General features: G+C 43.6%; 1 protein-coding gene across 2 annotated transcripts in view; it reads right to left on the bottom strand.

The window, feature by feature from the left end:
• Window positions 1-564: 564 nt before the first annotated feature.
• Window positions 565-20,244, bottom strand: part of slc8a3 (solute carrier family 8 member 3) — a 90,575-nt gene continuing 70,895 nt past the window's right edge. Inside the window, exons 4-9 of one of the 2 annotated variants that reach the window (XM_079286718.1) lie at window positions 13,255-13,368; window positions 7,146-7,163; window positions 5,254-5,378; window positions 4,779-4,878; window positions 2,606-2,875; window positions 565-1,769 (exon numbers count right to left, since the gene is read on the bottom strand). In XM_079286718.1, coding sequence (XP_079142844.1) covers window positions 1,393-1,769; window positions 2,606-2,875; window positions 4,779-4,878; window positions 5,254-5,378; window positions 7,146-7,163; window positions 13,255-13,368 — 1,004 coding nt within the window. In that variant the 3' untranslated portion in view covers window positions 565-1,392. The remainder of the gene's footprint in view (window positions 1,770-2,605; window positions 2,876-4,778; window positions 4,879-5,253; window positions 5,379-7,145; window positions 7,164-13,254; window positions 13,369-20,244) is intronic. The other variant, XM_079286719.1, reaches the window with a different exon arrangement.

The raw sequence follows: 20,244 nt of genomic DNA on the forward strand, positions 1-20,244 counted from the left end.
ACTTCAGGTTTCTATGGACCTCACCGGCACAAAACATCAAGGCGCCTGACACATTGATGTGATGCCGGTCCATAAGGTTTCAGCTGCCCCCAAGCGGCCAAACATCTATTAATGCAGCTTTATGGTGATGCACCATTTTAGGAAGAAACTCTTGAGTTGAGCGAAGAGCTCGTCAGTGTGGGCGGCTGCAGCCAACGCCTCTCCCTCCACAGGCACTCTGTTCAGTCCATAGTGACACCTTTAATATTGGCCTTTTGCACGTGTACAAGTAGAAGTCTCCATAAATAGAACTATACAGCAAAGTGCATGGAAGGAAGAGTACAAAAATACCTCTGAATTTACCTCTGCAGCAACACAGGGTTTTTTTTTCTTCTTTTTTTTCTGATTGAAAAGGTGAAAACTCGAGTGAGCGCAAGATATCAGTAAATAAATAAAATACAATGTCATACTTTTACCTAGGCAAGATACATAACTCTTAGAAATGTGAAGACATCGTTCCAGTATACAGTTTTACCCCCCCCCCCCCCCCCCCACAGCAATCCTCTGTTAGAGCAGAAGGTGACAACATTTAAACAAATATTCAAAATATACAGAAAACATGGAAATATATTATATATAGATACGTATAGAGTACGGAGGTGATGTCCAGGGCAGTTTGACCGTGTCCACCTCGCCTGTTTGAAGTGTGATGCGTCTGCCAGTATACCGTCGCTCCTCCTCCTCTTCTTCTTCCTCTTTGTGTGATTTCTGATAACTCTACAGTGCTCCTTAGGAAAGTATGCAAATAAAAATAAATACGATGACTCCATCCCACTGTCACTCAACAACATATTCCCATTTACGATATAATACTTTGCTGTTCCTTAACGTAGATCAGAAAATAGTTATTTTATTCCCTCTTTGTGTGTGTGTGTGTGTGTTTATTATTTTTTTGTTTTATCCCCAAAATACTTTTTTTAAAAAGTCGTTTCTCGTCAGATGTTGAGAAAAATATAGGCCTCTGATTAACTCAGCTCTCTCCGGGTATTAGACTGCAGTCTCTTCCAGTGGAACGCAGGACCACTCCGACATCGGCATCTTCTGGACTCGGTGGAAACCCAATCCCAACTGTAAGCACACTCGCACAGGCTCAGGACGGCTCTTCTTTAGCTGTCGGCACTAGAGGGCAGGATACTCACCTCCAAGCATCCTTACAGAAGGGGTTGTGAGAGAGAGAGAGAGAGAGAGAGAGAGAGACAGAGAGAGAGGAAGGAAGGGAGGCGTCTGGGAAAACCCTGGGTCTACCTCTCCTGTCCTTTTATACCATACAAGACTGACCCAAATTCCAGTGAGAATTCACTCTTTTACCTCTGAAGTTGTACTTTGAACCCCTGTATGTTTGTCTTTTTCTGTTTAGAAGCCCTCTATATGACAGTAGGCCTCCAGACTGGAGAAGAGGATGTAAAGGAACCAGAGGCCGAAAAGGAAGGCGGACGTGGCCAGTCTGTGTCCCCGGGGCCCGCCCAGCTCTCCTCCGATGTGGGCCCGGCGCCGGTAAAGCAGCACCGAGATGGCCAGGAAGGCGAAGATGGTGAAGAGAGTGACAGAGAAGGCCAGAGAGCCGGCTTCCACCACGAACGGCTTCCCCTTCATGTGCCAGTAGATGGCCGCCACCGACCATGCCAAGCCGATTCCCAGGAAGACGTTGACGACGTTGCTGCCGGTCACATTCCCGATGGAGGCGTCTGCGTAGGTGTCCTGGACTGCTGATACCTTACTGGCAAAGGTGTCTGCAGAGAGAGAGCGAGATGTCATCATATTTTGAATCAAACGTTGTCCTGCCTACTTTGAACCACAGAGGGAAGTATAAACAAAACTAAAAAAAAGCCCAGAAATGTCTCATCTAAAATAACCATATGATGAAACTTCATATATCTGAATATACATCGTTCACAGCTGATTCAAAAACAGTGTTTCAAGGCCGTTAAACACCACAATGGTCTTGTCTAATTCATTGTAGAATTCCATCAAGACAAATGTTATCGTTAGTGCTGTCTAGTTCTGTCTGTCAGTGTTTAAAGAAATGAAGACTACAGCTCCCACAATTCCTTGTGACCTTTCACCTCATTCCCCCGAGACCTTTCAGTTTCCTGAATAAGATAAACATGCTGGAAGCAAATCTTCAATTTCTTGCCAAATCCTCTTGCCTGTCACTCAAAATATAAATTGAGGCCAGTGGAGGCTGGCAATCTTCTCTGTATTGGTTTTGTTTGTTTATAATGTTCATATATATATTTTCTATTTTTAAAATGAAGTGACGCAGTGATGATTTATGAATGCTGCACACAGGACCTTTAATAACAAATATGCTGACAGAGTCAAAGTTTTTGGCGACATATTGTTTCTGTCGGGTGAAAATGTCAGTTTGGAGGCAATAAGAATATCAGCCATCTTGATGACAAAGCATGTTTGAAAAGATTCTCAAAAGCTCACGAAGCCACAGATTTCCCTCAAACTATGAAAGAATCTTACAATCCATCAACTGACATAAATATACAAAACTTCAGAGGACAGATGTTCACATTACAAACTGTATATTGACAAAGAGAAGTCATCATTTGTTCACCTGGGACAGATGTACCAAGTGCCACAAACACCACAGCAGTGACTGAGTCCTTGAGGCCAATGGTGCAGCCGAAGTGAGACGCCAGGTCGCCGATGACGGCCGTGAGCAGGCCGGTGATGGTGATGGAGACGATGAAACAGGCCCAGCCGTTCAGGTAGTCTGTGGGAGGAACGCAGGCGAACAACACCTTCCAGAAGACGGTGAGGAAGTGCATGACGTAGTCGAAACAGGACGGCAGCCTTTCTTCCCCTGTGTCCTCTTCATCCTCATCTGCTTGGGGGAAGGCGAGATAGATTGAAGTGTAATGGGAGGACAGGAGAGAGTGAAGCAGCAGAAAGGATGAAGACATAGCAGAATATTTGGGAGAGGGGTGAAAGAGGGGAAGTCAATATTAAGAGACGAGGGAGAGAGCAAAAAAAGAAGAAGAAGAAACGAGATAGAAGATGAGAATAGGACAGGGAAAGAAACAATAAAGACAGATGATGAAGCACAAAGAGGAGGAGGATAAAGAGCCAGAGTTGGACAACGTTGGCGAGAATAAGGATGGATAAAGGAGATAAGGGGTGACAGAGAGGGGGAGGGGAGAGAACAACATTCTCTTAAAATGGCACATTGACTTATTTTTGACGCCACGTCATTTCAGCCTGAGGTTACTGTTGTGTATATAATAAGAAAAGAAAGGACAAAAACAATGTACACGGCCTGTACATATGCTTTACTTTTGCTTCAGTTAGTAGGTTGCAGACTGCAGTTTACCCCGTACATAATATTTCTACCTCATTTAATAATGCAGAGTCCATGAGATGATTTCCCAAACATCGCTCTGTTAACCGACTTTATGGGTAAAACAAAATCCAAGATACATTGTTCAGTTTGTCGTGTGTTCACACTGGAGAAGTGACACAATGAAGTGTACTCAAGGCCGACAGCATTCTATAATAAATAAGGTTGATTTAAGAGAGCGCTGTCGATGGACACAATAGTCCCACAATGCACTGCACAAAGGAAATGGAAGAGCTGCTTACAGATGGTAAAAAGTGGGAAGTGATGACTAAGCACCGGGAAAGAAGTATTAAATCTCAGGAAAACATAATTGGCAGTCACAGTTGCAGTGTGATTAATGTGTGACGCTGCACGTATGTATACACTGACTGCTAAAACAGTATCTATGATAATAGTTTACTGTATAGAATTAGCATGTAGCATAGATTTGGGACCTATTTCAGGGCGTCCTCTGTGTCCCAGCAGCTCACAGGACACTCAGTCGGACAGGAGGGACACGGTGCTGATTCAAAGTGTCAGGCCATGTGAGCCGCATGCATTTTTCAGCCACGGGTGGATCATGAAAAAATAAAGAGCACCGCTGGATTTAATATTTCAGACATACTTGTATTTTGGGTGAACATGTTCACGTACTTTAATGTAAAAAACCCCCAGTATTTTTCCATACTGTCTATCTGAATACACCTGTATTCTCCCTCTGTCTGAAAAGCTCAATTTTAGCGCCTGTCTCTTTAAGACCCACCCATGAAAAAGCCCAGTTTGCTCTGACTGGTTTGCCAGAAAAATATGTAATAATTTCTCAAGCCGTGAGTGGTATATTCTAATGAACCTACTCGTGACATAAGAAGGGGAGAGGAATCTGAATGGCTTGTTGAATGATTGTTCGTTGGTACTTTAGATACCCAGATATATGTGCACAAGTTTTGCATAACACGTCCCCTTTAAGGAGTCTCCAAATTAGACTGTGGGATATTAAAAGCAAAAATACACATCACCTATATTAAATATCAGGCAAAGGTTAAACACTGAATTCAATGATGAATAAATGCAGTCTACAAAAATGTAGAATAAATCGAATAAATAAATGAAATAGAATAATTTTCACATGTTGCACACGGTAACAGTGGCCAATCCTCATGTTGGCAATATTCACAAAAATATAAACATTATTTGAAAACGTGTAAATAATCTGACAGGACACTCTGACCATGTGCCGTAAAACTATCCAACCAGGGAGCCCTTTTAGATGATCATCTGACTTGTATTCAAATGTTAAAAAATGAGCGATGACTAAAACCAACAAGCTGTTTATGTGAGGGAGCAGTGAGGGACCATGATGTCCAGTGTATTTGTGTGCAGCCCTCCAGGAAACACGGCGCGTCTACAGTACCTGCACTGACTGTAATGGCCTCCATGAACTGGTCTCTCCAGGAGTTGGTTCCCACCACCAGTGCCAGGTTGGTCTTCTTGATCAGCTTGTCCACTGTGCTCTGTGTGAAACAATACAAGAATGAAATCCATCTGTAATCTATGTTCAGAAGCTGCTTCAACAAAAGGAATACGTGAGCTTCGCCACATGATGGCAGTGGCATCAAGTCCCAGGCAGCAGAAACCTCCGTTTGATGCATGATTAAACCACACGCCAGAAACAAGTATGGTGGGTATATCGTTTGGTTGGGGAGGTTAGAGGATGCATATGAACCACATCTCCAGAAACGCATCACTGTGGTCTGGTAGGCCTCTAAAGAGCAACTGCTAAAATTAGAAATATGTATCTGTTATCTGTTTGGACTGTATAGAACACACTCGTGCAAGCAGCAATAATCAGGCATATCGAGCTGCGTTTGACGAGCAACCCTTCCCACCTTAAACTCGTATGATTCCTCAATAATGACTTCCAGCTTGGAGTGTTCCCCCAGCACCGGTTTTCCCATCTCTGCGATCCGCCTGGCTTCCTCCTCGTCTGATGTCATCTTCCTGTCTGTCACATCTGAGCGCAGAGGGCAAGAGGGAGCAAAAATGAAAAAAGGAATCACAGCGGGAAAGATGGCAATGAAAATAAGAGGACGCTCAGCTGATTAGCATGTTGCGTTGCACTTCGCAGCATACAAACAAAACATCAGAGGGTTGCCTCACTGGTATCAATTTCAATGTATTCAGCCTTTATAAACTTCAGGCTTTAACGGAGAGACAAGATTTGTTTTACACGGAGTATTATCTGCAGTCATGTCTGTCGGTTGCCTTGTTCTGTTATGTTCTGATATGTCTGCATGACTACTACTGGGTGTGAGTCAGAAAATATTTTTTTGCAGTACGATAAAACAATCCCAACTCAAGGTCCACTTGCGAGTTTTTTCCCCGGGAGCCTTCTACTCTATCACACTGTCTTCATCAGCGAGTGGAGTTTGCTCCGTTGTCATGAGCATTGGCTCTGCTGACGGGAATCATCCATAAAATCTGAGCAGCTGTTGAGCTTTCATGTCAACCGATCCATCTCCAGGACAACTGAGCAAACTGTGGTTACACGCTCCAGGAAAAGAAACAGTAAGTGGACTATTTCAAAGGTCACGAATGCACTTTTGTGCCACTACTTCTTGTGATTTGGGTGAAATGACACTTTAAAAATGCTATATCAACACAAAATCTTCATCATAAGGTTTCACAACAAGGATGTAAAGTGCCGACTGTAGGACGGAGCTGAAGCAACAGTTACAAATCAAGTACTTTCAAGGCCTTCCATTCAACGTCAGTCCTCTTTAAGACCTGATCAGTCCCTCTATCTGCCTCTCGGACGTGTCCTGGGTGGCTCTGCTGTAGAAGGAAGCCACAATGGTTCACAGAGCTACTGAGTGCACCGCACACTACAAAGAGCGCCACAACATCAATTCTGTGCTGTCAAACTCTATCAAGAAGCAGCGTCTGTGCATCCAAAGGGCCTCTCGTCCCGCTCCGTGTGTGTGACACCCCCACTGAGCCACCTGGTGCAGAGACCTTGTCATCTCTTATACGAGCCCAGAGTCCCAGCCTGCTGCTCTTTGCTGACAACACGCTTACCATCAAATATTAACGTTGCCATTAAAGATCACAGACCGGTCCCCTTGATAGGAGGGAGTGTCCCCAAGCACACACACACACATGCAGAGGCATGCATAATATACCAGTGCATGAGCAAGCTAAATCAATTACACACCCAACACAGTGTTCACGCTCAAGTCCTGACAGGACTTCTTTTGTTTAAAAATGTATTATCCAGCCATTCCCCTGCTCCGCGCTGCGCCATCTACGTGACACAAATTCCTTGACAAGGAAGGAGAAAAAATTATAATAACACAATCTCACAAAGGTAATTAAATTTCTAATTTTGGACCTGCAGGTTTTTTATCTTGACGGTTATCAGGTGTTTGTACCTTCCTCTTGACTGGAGAACATGATTTATGGATTCATGATTAATTAAATCTGCTGATTAGCGTGAAAATCCATCATTAAGTGCGGGAGAGAGCAGCAAAAGAGCGCGTTGTTTGTTACGGTGACAGTAGAGGAGGATAACAGCGCCGGCATGCAGTTTATTTACCGGTATATCAAACCTCTCTAAGGAATGACTCAAAATCTTAATCGGCAGCAAAATAAACCATCTAAACTGTCGTCCTCTGAGATTTCACGTCATGCAACCGAGACCCTGAAATTCAGGGCTGATGTTTAAACCACAGCACACACACAGAGAGAAGATGGTTAGTGGAGATGCTTATGGGCAGCTTACCGTCCGCTAACAACAGGGCTGTGGGGGAGAGAAGAGAGGGAGGAGGAGGAGGAGGAGGAGGAGGAGGGAGGAGGAGGAGGAGGGAGGAAGGCATGGAGAAAACAGAAAGAGGATGAGCAGCGGAAATGGAAGAAACTTGCATAAGGACGAAAGGCGGAGAGAAATGTAATGACCTCAGAGAATGGCTGGGTATTGACCCTGAGGTGTAATATATACAGCACTGATTATTCACTTGGCTGAGGGAGCGGAAGGAATGTGGTATTTTCTATCTTTTTATGACCACAAAGGCACAATCGAGGTTTATTCAGGGGAAAAATGTGCGTTAGAAATACTAATTTTAAAAAAATGGCAGGATATTTTGCATCATGATCTCCAGCGATGAGCACATTAACTCACAACTTTATTACTCCCAGCTGCTGTCAGATGACACCCTAATTAACCCTAATTTAACTAGCATGATATAGTGTTGAGCTCTTTTATCAATAATAATATAAAACTTAGAATTCCCATGCATTGCATCCTTATCATAATACAAAAAGAAAAAAAGACATAATGCTTGTATTTGAATAAAGTTAACCCTAAAAGTCAGAAGCAATAAATAAATAGATAAATAATTTCCAAACTCAACAATGAATAATTGAAAAGATTTGAGAGATTTAGAAGATGAAATTATCTGACGAGAATTAGTGAACTGACATTTACAGTTGCTGTTTTCTGGTTCCTGCTTCTATAAAATGAAATATTTTTAACGCCTGTGTAAATGGTAAGATTTGTCTGCATGTCCTCCAGATTGCTGCTGTGCATGAAACAAATATTCTTATTCTTCTTTACAAACATTGAAATATAAAAGTTGGTGGGATATAAATGGTGAGCCAGTATGGCGGGGCTGAGGATGATGAAGAGTTTATTTTATTTTATGTATTTAGTATCTGGGGAGATTTCATGCTGTTGTATATTCAACCATTCCCCAATTATTTTCTGTTTTTATCCTATTTCTGATATTAGACTTGCTACATTATTATTGGACTTTTTAAAATTCCATTCTTTCTTATCGTCCCACTGTTGAGTTTAGGGTTTCTTCACTTTCATTTTGAATTCCCCCTGTGAGGTTTCTAACAGTTTTTCTCATGTCCTCAGGGGTTTTAAGAAGATCTTCTTGTCATCTTAGAGATTAGAAGCATGTTAAGACATTGCATGTGGTATTGAGCTACACAGTCTGAGGTTGTGAATAAAAGATGCACTTCAGCGAGGAAACACATTTCTATTCCCTCACTCAGTCAGATCTGGTATTCTGGTAGAATCCTTCAGGGACGAGGCAGCTAATCATCCAGTTACAACCAACCACAAACAGCCAGAGCATGTATCACAAACTACGCTGATGATGAAGGTGCCTCATGCAGATGCTCAGGATTACCACGCCCCCTTTCTCAGCACTCGCCCCCTTTCTCAGCACTTTGCTTACGGCTCTGCCTGATTGTTCATCTGCATGCTGTAGCTGCAGAGCCGATCAGTGACACAGCACATCGTGCTCAGACGCCTTCGGCAAAGTGTAAACCGTAACGAAATGACATGATTAAGAATAAAAGGAGGCTCAACAAGTCATCCAGCGAGGCAGATAATTACATGACAGGATGCGTCATAAGTGGATGAAGAGAGAGGAGAAAGCCTTCCTGTGCGTTTCAGCCTCCAGAGAGTCACATTGACAACTCTTCCTTTTGACGTCTTCATCATAATGTCTCCTTACATGCATAGAACCAGGACAAATGTTCACACTCTTGAAGGGATCAGAGGCTTTGAAGGGCAAAATGAAGCTGTTCACTTCTTCCACGAACTCCTTCTGAAACCTCTTTCAACCCGAGAGAAGATACTAATTAACCTGTTTGTGTTCGGAGGCAGCTTATCAACTTCCTCAATCCAATGCAGTCCACAGTTAATCATCATAAGTAGCTAAGTGCATTAATTGCGGTGGGCGACTTGCTTCATTATCATTAGTACTAGCCGAGCCGTGCTGATCTGGAGCCAAGTGTGGCGTAAAACCCAGCTGTGGTGAGTCTGAGTGGCCGTACCCCAGTCAGTGATAACAGTGTGTCATTTAGTAAAGGCCGGTGAGGGGGCGGCAAACACACACGCATTCAGATAAATACATATGAAACGCAAAAAACAGCAGCAGACAAAGTCAAACCCCACAAGCACCTACAAGATATACTGGTTTATACTCACAAATACTGTGTGCAGTGCTGTTGTCTGTCTGTATGCAGCATTATACGCTAAGACATGTAGCAGTGTGCCTCCAAAAGTCAGTCTTTGCTAAATTAAGAGGAAGGAAACGCATTTGACATGTTTGTTGAGCCTCAAGGGGACCGAATGTAGAACGTAAACATAACCGAGTACAAGTCAACTCCACAGGGTACCGTTAATCTTGAATTTGAATCAAATCACGAAACGATTAATGAACTAATAACAGCGCAACAGAAAAACAACAGTTGCACACACACACACACACACAACACATAAGATGCTGATAAAGAAACGCACAAACAGAGGTGTTTTCAAAAGCAGACTCATAATACCGATCACGCTCACAGCCCAGAAGGTTGTCATTTTGCCAGCAGTACAATTGCGATAGGGAAGATTAACCAAAGGGATGTAATTGGAGGGGTGGAAGCCCGCATGTGTGTGTGAGAGTGTGTGTGTGGGGGGGGGGGGGTGTCTGTGTTTAACCGTTGTCATCATCAGCGTGTTCTCCTGCGCACTCGGCCAAATCAGATCTGTCTCGTTACGAAAGAGCGAGTCCTTTGCTGGCTCTCTCACCACACACACACACACACACACACACACACACACACACACACACACACACACACACACACACACACACACACACACACACACACACACACACACACACACACACACACACACACACACACACACACACACACACACAGCCGGGCTCTGAGTCACAGCGTCAATACAGCCGCTAATGTACGCCTTCTCTCTCCACAGCTCATTAAGACAGAAGCATCATTTGACTTTTCAGGGCTATTCTGGTTTTTGGAGAGGCCCGGAGGTGGATCTGGGCCTACGCCTGGAGCTGCATGTGTTCGTGACGCGAGGAGAGAGGTACAGAAGAAGGGAGAATCTGGTGGATGCAGGAAGGAAGGAATGAGGAGATGGCTTCATGGATTTATGGAGCGATAGAGGGATAGAAATATATGGGGATGGAGGGATTGGTGGGGGAAGGAGAGGAGGAATATGGACGGTATATGAAAGGATGAGATTGTGGAGATTGCAACAAGGGAAAGAGGGCGGAAAAGAACGGTAGATGTGAGGAGTTAAGGAAGGACAGAGATGCAGGTATTGATGAGTGACATTTTGAAAGGAGGAATTGATGGAAAGATGGGTGTAAGAGGTGCAGAAGAATGGAGAATCTGGTGGATGCAGGAAATGTGAAGGCATAAATTGAAGAATGGATTTCTGGAGAGATGGAGCAACGGGCTGATGGATGGATTGGTGGACAAAGCAGAAAAGGAATGGATGGAAAGGATGGCAAAAGTAATGGAGGGATGCAGGAAAGATGAATGATGAATTTGTGAATGGATTTATGGATTGATAGAGGAATGGACTGACAGGGGGGAATTGTCGGAAACATGAGAGCAGAAGAGATATAGAGGAAGCAAGAATACAGGAGGAATATTGAAGACGGGATGGGATGTGGAGGGATGGAGAGTGGCGCGATGATAAATGGATTTATGGAGGGAAAGAAGAATAGCAACATGGATGGATGATTGATTGAGAGAGGGGAGGATGCAGATATTGGTGGAGGAAGGAGAGGATGAATCGAAGGGGATGGAGTAATAACGTCATGAGGTAAAGAAGGAATCTGAGTTATGGAGGAATGGCGTCTGTCATAGAGCTCTGGACAAGAGCTTCACACATGTTTGGCAGCAGAGCTACAGTGGACAGTACACTCTTAGGAATAAGGGTTCCAAAAGGGTTCCTCCTGAAGGGCTGGGGTTCTATCCAGAACCATTTGCTTCTGAAGAAAGGGTTCTTTGTAAGACTGCGGGTTCCATTAATAAGAACCCTTTAAATCCAAAGAACCCTTTTGGAAGAAAGAGTTCTTTAATGATTGTTAAAAGCATAGGTGTTAAAAGAACCCTGTATGGTTCTAGTTAGCACCTTTATTTCTAAGAGTTTTGGTTCAGTTTTTTGCTCAAGGATCTCCAGGTCTGAAAAGTGAAGCCAAGTCGGAAGTGCCTTAAACCTGCATTGTTTCTGTTGACCAGCAGGGGGTGACGTCCATAGTTGCAAAACGAAGTCTGATTGTATGGAAGTGTATGAGAAAACCCTACTTCTCTCTTGATTTATTACCATAATAAACATCGTAGACATGAGTTTATGGTCTCAATCGCTCGTTTCAAGTCTTCTCTAATACAAAATGATGTTCATTTAGTAAAGTATGGTCTCATTCAGAGTCATATAGACCATAAAGCAGGGTATGCAAAAAGTCAAGATGGCGATGCCCAAAATGCCGAACTCAAGGCTTCAAAATGGCTGTCCACAAACCAATAGGTGATGTCACGGTGACTACGTCCACTTCTTATATACAGTCTATGGCCACAACCAAAGCAAGGAATATGACAGAAAAGGTGTAGAGGAGTAGAGGAATTCATGAATTAATGGATAGGAGGATAGAGGGATGAAAGGATGGACAGATGGATTGTGAGGGGGATGAAAGGAATTGTAGATTTTTAAATGAGGAAAGGGAAGAACTGACTTATGCATGTAGTACTGAATGGATGGGAGAGGTACAGACATGTAGACGTGGAGGGACGGCTGATGTCTCTCGGTTTCCTTCAACTGTCCAATCATGGAGCTTCATTACAAAGACATAATCTACTGTACCAATGACAAGTCATCACTGTCCACAATGTGCACACACACATAAATGCATGAGGATATTTATACACAGGCTCTACATCCACCTACAGACATATTGGCACCCAGACTGTGTCCAATCAGAGTGTTTCCTGCAGCTCAGAGTGATGTGTTAAACAATAACGGTTCAGGCGTCGCCGGTCTGCACCGCGACTCAACTCGCACCAAACACACACGCACACACACACACACACACACACACACACACACGTCGGAGAGAAACGAGATGACAAAGACGAATGCTTCAGCTGCCTTTATTATCTTTCAATATGCAGGCTGTGTAACACGTCCATCATCTTGTTATGCTCTATCCATGTTTCTGACGGCATGGAATCGGAAGGAGTCAAAATGCTAAGTACACGCCATACTTTATCTTCCGAGGCAGCGCTGCCAGACTGAATGAACTGATGATTTAACTGAACGCTGGATGATTTCGCTCGAGCATCCTGATGGACGTCTTTCACGGATGAAAAGTCATGTTTTTAATCTTGCTGAGCTAATTAAAGTCACTACGTGTAGCACTTTGACATCAATAAATCTCTGACACATTCGTCTTGAGATATTAGGGTGATTACTGTAAACAAATACAACCATTGCCAAGAAAATTGGCAGCTCCTACCAGTCACAACACTTTATTTTTATATAATGTGACTGAGTGCTACGTTTACAGCACAAAGCAGGATAAGATCTGTTTCTTTCAGAACAAACGGAGCTAAAGCTGGATCCCTTCTAGCCTTTCTTATTCTCAGTAAAGTACCTTTAAAAATGACTTTGTGATGTTTCAGAACACGACAGACAGATCTTTTAAATACTTGTTTCCTAATACGATCACACGGTGCATCTCCTCTCTTTCAGGCCTTTTCTGCTGCTGTTCTCTCTGTTTTTGGCCTCTAAGTTAAAGGAATAATTTGTTATTTTTGGGAAAACTTACTTTCTGCTGTGCTAAGAGTCCAATGAAAAGATTGATACCCTTTATATGTCTCTCCGTTATATATGAAGCTACAGTCAGTTCGCTTACCTTAGCACAAACACTGAAAACAGGGAAACAGCGAGCAAGAATGACCCTGCGCTGGCCAATTTCCCCACATAACCCCTTGTGAAAGCACCACTTTTTATTCCGGATTAAACAAACAAGATGTAACATAGTGAAAAGTGTACGTTTTGTTACCTTTGGAAGAAGCCAAGCTGGCCGTTTCCCCCAATTTCGGTCTTTGGACGCTGCCTGTCGTTCCATATTTACAGTGCAGACGTGAGCTTGTTATTGTTCTTCTCATCAAAGTCTCTGTAAGAAAGTAATGACGCATATTTCCCAAAATAAACTGTTACTTTAAGAAAGACCAAAACAAATCATTTCACCATGAGGTTCCATATTTGGTGTAATCTGTATCTCTGATGACGGCTGGTTTAGGAAAGCATAGAAACCCCAGACAGCCGGCCTCTGGACTCACAAGAGACGCTCCTAATCGGCCCATATGCTTCATTTCACATGGGACAGTTCTCCTATTAACCAGAGTCTCGTTCCTCTCGCTGTGTCTCCCTGAATCTCTGGTGGTTCTCCCTCCACGGCCTTTTGTTTCACTCTGAATCTCTCCCTTTATCCTCTCCCAGCCTCTGTCTCATTTCTTTTATCTCTCCCCGTCTCTGTTTGCCACTATCTCTCACATATCCTTCCACTTCTCCACTCATTCCTCTATTTTGTGTTGTTTCCTGTTTCATTCCCGAATGTGTGTGTCTCTCTCCCCTGTCATCTATCTGCTGTCAAATTATTAATAACATAAAATGCACCAAAAATATCAGCATTAAACAATACCTGAAACTTTCCTGTGCTGTTCACTTCTGTTTTATGGCAATTTATTGTCCTCAAATTGTCCCAAAAGAATTACCTCCAAGATATGTCAGATGAATGTTCTGCTTGTCAGCTAATACTGCAATTAACAATTGTTTTAATTAATCTGCAGATTTATTTCTGGATTAATCAATGAGTTGTTTGGTCGATCAAATTTCAGAAGTAGAAGAAGAACTAGTTATTCCCAAATCAATTACTGACGTGTGAACATTTCAGTAAGTTCATCATCTTTGGTTGACTGGGTGGTCGACTCATTTATCAGCTCATTAATGCTACACTGGAACAACAACAACAAAATATGTCACTCGCTCCCCGATCCGTACATTCTGCCAGATAGGTAGTGGGCATGTGCAACCCATCTCTCAACAGAGACGAGAGTTGCACATTTCTCATCTCTGGTGCGAGCAGAGAGTGAAACATGAGCCAGAGTTAGCAAAATGTCATCATTTTGGCAATATTTTACACTGGAAAATCTGTCAGACTGGCTAGTGGCATTCCTTCTCTGTACTGTATGTATTTGTTCCATGTTTTACATGGAATCTTCAGGAAAGAGACTTCCTTCACAGCACACGCAGATACACAATGAACGAATAGAAAGGCATGCAATGTGTTTGTTGTTTTAGCTGCGGTCTCGCTCTGTCGGTTGGTCCGTCCACCAAAAATGTCCCCACCCTTTGGCGGCCACAGTTTTTCGCCCGAGGAGGCTGAAATTTGTCACGGACGTCAAGTGTTTGTGAGGTTGTGTCTGTGGGAATGCATGAACGTGTGGATGCATGCGCGTCGGTGGTTGCTTGTTATTTTGCGAATTCGCTCCTGTTTCAAAGCAATTGGTTTAATTTGTGTAATTTGACAAAGGGTTGTAGAAAGCAGAGTGATTAAAAAAATACATTTACAGCAGCAGTTGGTGGAATGATTATATTTTGACATGGAGTAAAAAAACAAATGAGGGAAACTTCACACAAAAACTTTCTAGATCTCTCCACCGGCCCTAGTTTCCTTTTCCCACATCTCTCTCCATCTTTCACAAGCGTTACCGGTACTCCCCTCTTCTCTCTGCCTCCACATTGCTGTTTTTTATGCATCTCTCTCCTCCTCTCTCTGTGATTCGTCCAGTCCAGATGTCACGCTGTGCCGTGCGGATCAAGCGGAGACGAGCTCCCTCTACTTGTTAACGGTCTGTTTATTCTGCAGCCATATCAGCCTCACTGCCGTGTCAGCAGCAGGCAATTACAAAGCAGATTACCAACCCTGATAATGTCATCAGACCGAGCCTCACACACAAACGCACAACTCAGTGAACACACACAAACAAAATAAAGACACGTATTTACACAGTTCGCAAGTTCACTGCTTACTCACCTCATTTAGCAGTGGTGGAAAGAAATTAGGAACTAATCTTAAATACTGCTGCGGTTAGTTTGCATATTGAGATTTTTCATTCAAAACACATGAGCGGTTCATAAAAGATGAGGCAATATTCTAGATTTACATCTACATTTTCTTGATTTCCCCTAAAATTGACTACATACTGACTTTCATTACATCATTACCACAGTTTGACAGAGTCACATCCAACTTTTATTGAATGTTAATGATTTCAAACGTTAAATATGAAGACAGGGACGAGAGTGAAACATTATTTTAAACTTGTACATAAATGCAGCCCCGGCATGTATTTTTGTCGTGGTTCTTTTACTTCAAGGGAACATTCGCCACCTTTTATGTGGATGTCCAAACCTGAATCCAGCGTCGTCATTTGACGTGACAGTGACGTAGTTGGACGCAAGGAAGAAGTACAGGTGCTTTTTCAGCTTGCATTTCTGGTCTCTGCCTCTGGGGGTGCATGCTCTAGATGCCGCTAAAAAACCCCAGAACTTCTGTGTTCTTTTTGCTTGTGTTGCAAACTATCACAGCTGCGAAAATGGCATCCCAACATATGAGGGCAGAGGACGTTATGGACGAGGATATATTCTACAGTGTGTTGGGAGAGAGGGCGAGGCAGGATGAGCAGGAGGATGTGGCTGGTGGGGGAGTCTGGGAGGCCTGTGTGCAGCAATGCATCCTGGTACATGAAGGTACTGTCGGCCCAGCTCCCAAGCAGGAGAACTCAGCTTTCTCTGTCAATATAGCACGCACTGCAGAATGTATTGCTTCAATTGACTACATTTACCATCAACACTGATTAGACATCAACATAAAAAGTGTCAAATGTTCCCTTTAAGTGAAGGATCTGAATACTACATCCTCCACTGACTATTAGCATCACTATACTTGTGAGGACTTCCACGAACTTTAATCCAATGTCTAACTGTTTGACAGAAAGAAATTGTTCCCCCAAAGTTCTTCAACGCTTCACGAGTAAGAATGTCCTTATTGTAGAAGCTTTTTTTTACACTTGTCTTACAGTTTTATTTTTCTCATATATCTTCTTATATTTGTGAATACAGACACGCACAGACACGCAAGTAAACATGCAGGTTGGCTCTCTGGAGACGCTGTGCTGAGTTCACAAAGGAGGGAAGCGTCTCTCGGCCGTTGCCCACCGTGCTGACATCACTGATGTAACCCTGAGCCCTGATTAACTGCCCCGCTCAGCCGAGCCGTCTCACTGGCTTCTCACAGAGGCGGAGCCCCAAGGATCCTTCTGAAGCCCTCAATATCCACTTATCATACGCAACATTAATAACTTCAACAATATTATCCATTTTCCACAGAGAGCAGCAGTGGAAGTAACTTTTTTTTGTTAATACTTTCATGTCTGGCCCTGTGGGTATGAGACAGCCTGCGTATGAATATTTAATCATGTGTATTTAAAGAATCTTGTTCCTAAATGGGACATCCTCCAGAATTAACACAAAATTAAAACAAATGATTCAGTCATGCAAGTCTTTTGTTGACACAATAATAACCAAAACGTAACCATCTGCGGTTTATTCTGGAAATATTGAACAATGACCTTCATGTGACTGTTCTCTAAAAAAAAAAGGGCAATCAACTCATTCATTCATCCTTTTACCCACTTAGTGCTGTCATATGGACGGATTATGAGGCAACAAGCTCCTGGCACAGACGAATGCCCTTCGCCCCTCCTACAAAGGAGCAACACACCCAAACAGAGCTAAATGCTAACATCAGCATGCAAACATGCTCACACGGACAATGCTAACGTGTTGATGGAAGCAGGATAATGTTTGTTTACCATTGTAATTTAGCATGTTAGCACTAAACACAAAGTACAGCTAAGGCTGATGGGAATGTTAGTTGTGCACTATTTGGGCATATGGATGAAGAAAATGGCGACCCATTTATAGAAGAACAGCTCCACATTACCTCTCGATACATTAGTTTCATTGGAGTCCGCCACTCCTATCCAGGATTAAAAGTGTCTTCACGAACAAAGGATTTGTGGGATATGAGGCTTGCATGGAATCCTGTTTTGTTTGACAAATGTGATCAGGACATCACTCATTTTAACTGAGCTCTGTGAAATGCTAACAGTCACGTCAAACTGAGGCTCTGGCCTCCCATTCAGTTATCCATCCATGGCTGTTCACAGCAACATGGACAAACACTCCCATTCACACATCTGAGGCGACTGCTGAGCCACCCAGCAACAATCTATTCTGGTCCAAATAAATCAGATCATCACAGGGAGCTGTTCGGCATCAAAGAGATGGACTTTCACCGCTGTGAGAAAAATGCAAAGCACCTGACTTGCACCTCTTTAGAGCATGAGGTGTGTCATTGTGGAGCAAAGTTAGACTCGGGGAATTTGAGAAGGTCATTACCGACATCGACATTAATGAGAGCCCACATAGAAGGCTGGCCCTCACCCGTGCGTTAAGACGCTCCTGACACTGTGGCGTGCCACCGGCACGGCAGGCAGCAGCGCAGCTCATCCATATCTCCGTGCTGAGAGCAGCCCCCACACACCTCTCAGGAACAATTACCGCTCTTCCAGCTCCTCGTCACAGATGACGAGGGCTTTAAGAGCGACTCCCTCCCCCTCCCCCATCTCCCTCCTCTTCTCTATCTGTGGCTCATTGTCTCTTTGGTTGACTGTGTCTGTCTCTCTCTCCACCTCTCCGTCTTTTTCTTTTTTTTTTATGCTCAGACTATTTCTGTCGCTCCCGCCTCCCCCACTTTCCCTCTCGGCCTCTCACGGCTCCAAATTCAACAGTTCAATTTAAATCCATCACACTTAAGCCCCTGACAAGAGCGTGGCATCCATGGTAACCGTTACCAGACAACAATCTGTGACTCCGCAGCCACGACGAGGCCGCCGGTGGCGGGGAGATGCGCCGAAGGCGTCAACGCCTGTGTCACTTGCTGAGCAACGGTGCCCGTCCCTCAACTGTGACCCCAATCTGGGACGGAAAGAGGCGGAAGGAATGAAACGTATTTGTTTAAAAGCAGCATCACCGTGGCAGAGGGATGACTCTAATTTAACAACAACACGGCAACCTTTCTAATGCCATTCCCTGTGCACAGCTGCCCCTGTAAGCCCTCCTATCAGCCGACAACACCAGCAAGATGTGGATAAGAATGCAGCAGCAGAGGCGGCTGAAGTAGCCCTGCCTTAAGGCTCTGTCCTTGAAGAAAGACTACACACACAGTAAATCACCAACACGTCGTCGCACATCCCACACTAACTACTGTACAACGCCACAGCAATCACAGCAGAGAAAGTCAGCTCTGACCTCCACACTTAGCAGGCGGTGCTGTACGTACACACCGCAGGCTTGATTCATGGAAAGTTGGGCAAACAATGCACATAAAGATAAAGACGCACGTCGACGTTATAATCACAATCAGGGATAATGAAAGGGGCCGCTCATGCACTGCTTCCCACAATAACACCGCATCACTGAATTACCATTTAATTGCATGTTGATACAATCAATGCTGCTCTGACAGGAAGCTCAGCGCCAGCAAAGGGGGAAAAGCATCCTCGATATCTTCTCTGTATGGAATGATACTGCAAAACTAGTGCTGCCCAACACACATAATATAGTTGAGGTTATAAGTTATAGTAAAAAAAACTTTTTTGAAGGTTAAACACAAAATTCATGATATATTTATGAAATCAAAACCAGTTTTTGAAACAATTTTTCAGGATATTCTTTCTGCAATAGCCATTTAATGTAAATGCATTATTTATTGCCATTCTTGTGTTGGATTCAAATAGCCTCCACAGGAAAGTAAGCATGTAATCCAGCAAAACTTTATCTTATTGATGTCAGACATCGGTCTTAAAGTGCACTTTTCTTTACACCACAACAGAGCTGTAATAATTCCTTGCAAATGCCAACAACGGAACATCTTACTGCTGCTGTGGCAAAACACAACAAAAGTGACTTTTATTGTGAAGACGCTACAGGAAACGCAATGCACTTATGACCGCGGGGTTAGTGCTAACTGCAATCGTTCATCAGGAATGTATCCACAAAAAAAGGTCATTTTCAGCATATATCTCGTAAAGCGAATCCATTTTGAATATTGGAGGGAGTAATGAAACAAGAGTTGAGCTGTGAGCTTCACACCTCCAAATCCTCAGCAAGCTAACCAACTCTCTCCTGCCATCGTGGAGAAAACCACCTGATAGCAGGCCACAGCAGACGGGAAACGGGACAATTGTTGACGGACATCTTTATTAAAGTGGATGGAGTTTGTTTGCCTGCGCTGTAAAGACATGCCGGTGTCTTCTTCTACTCTCACAACTTTAATAACTCAACTTCCCAACTTTTAAATGACTATTTCTTTCAATCAAAGGAAGTCCAGTAATGTAGAAAGTGCATTAACACTTCATAACCTTCATTATCATGTCCCACCCTGCCTCTGACATTCCTCCTCGTGACCTCAGAAAGAAGTGGAGCTTTAATGAAGTCGGGGTCTGCGAATGCATGAATAGCGCCGGGCTCCCATTTGAATTAAATCCATTCATCCGTGCCAGTGTGATTTCTCCGTGGTACTGAGGCAACCGAAGGCCCTCTGAGTCGTGACATTTGTGCCACGGCTGGCGGAGCAGGCGGGAAGGTGAACACCCGTCTGCCGATATCCCTTACCACCAATTCCAAACCCAGTGCAACACGTAGGCTTTGACTGGACTGAGAAAGATAAGAGGTCAAAGAAAAGCATACAGTGAAAGTCAGATGTGTTTGTCTGCAGACATTTACACATGTCCCCTGTTAGATTTTGCAATTCTCAAACACAGACTCACATACGCAAACAAACCTGTAACCACATCTCAGGCTCACTGACTGAATCCCGCAGGTCACCTGTGACTCAGAGTCCTCGGGGCACATTTTACGG

The sequence above is a fragment of the Melanostigma gelatinosum genome (assembly GCF_949748355.1).
Source record: "Melanostigma gelatinosum genome assembly, chromosome: 16".
Lineage (NCBI taxonomy): Eukaryota > Metazoa > Chordata > Actinopteri > Perciformes > Zoarcidae > Melanostigma > Melanostigma gelatinosum.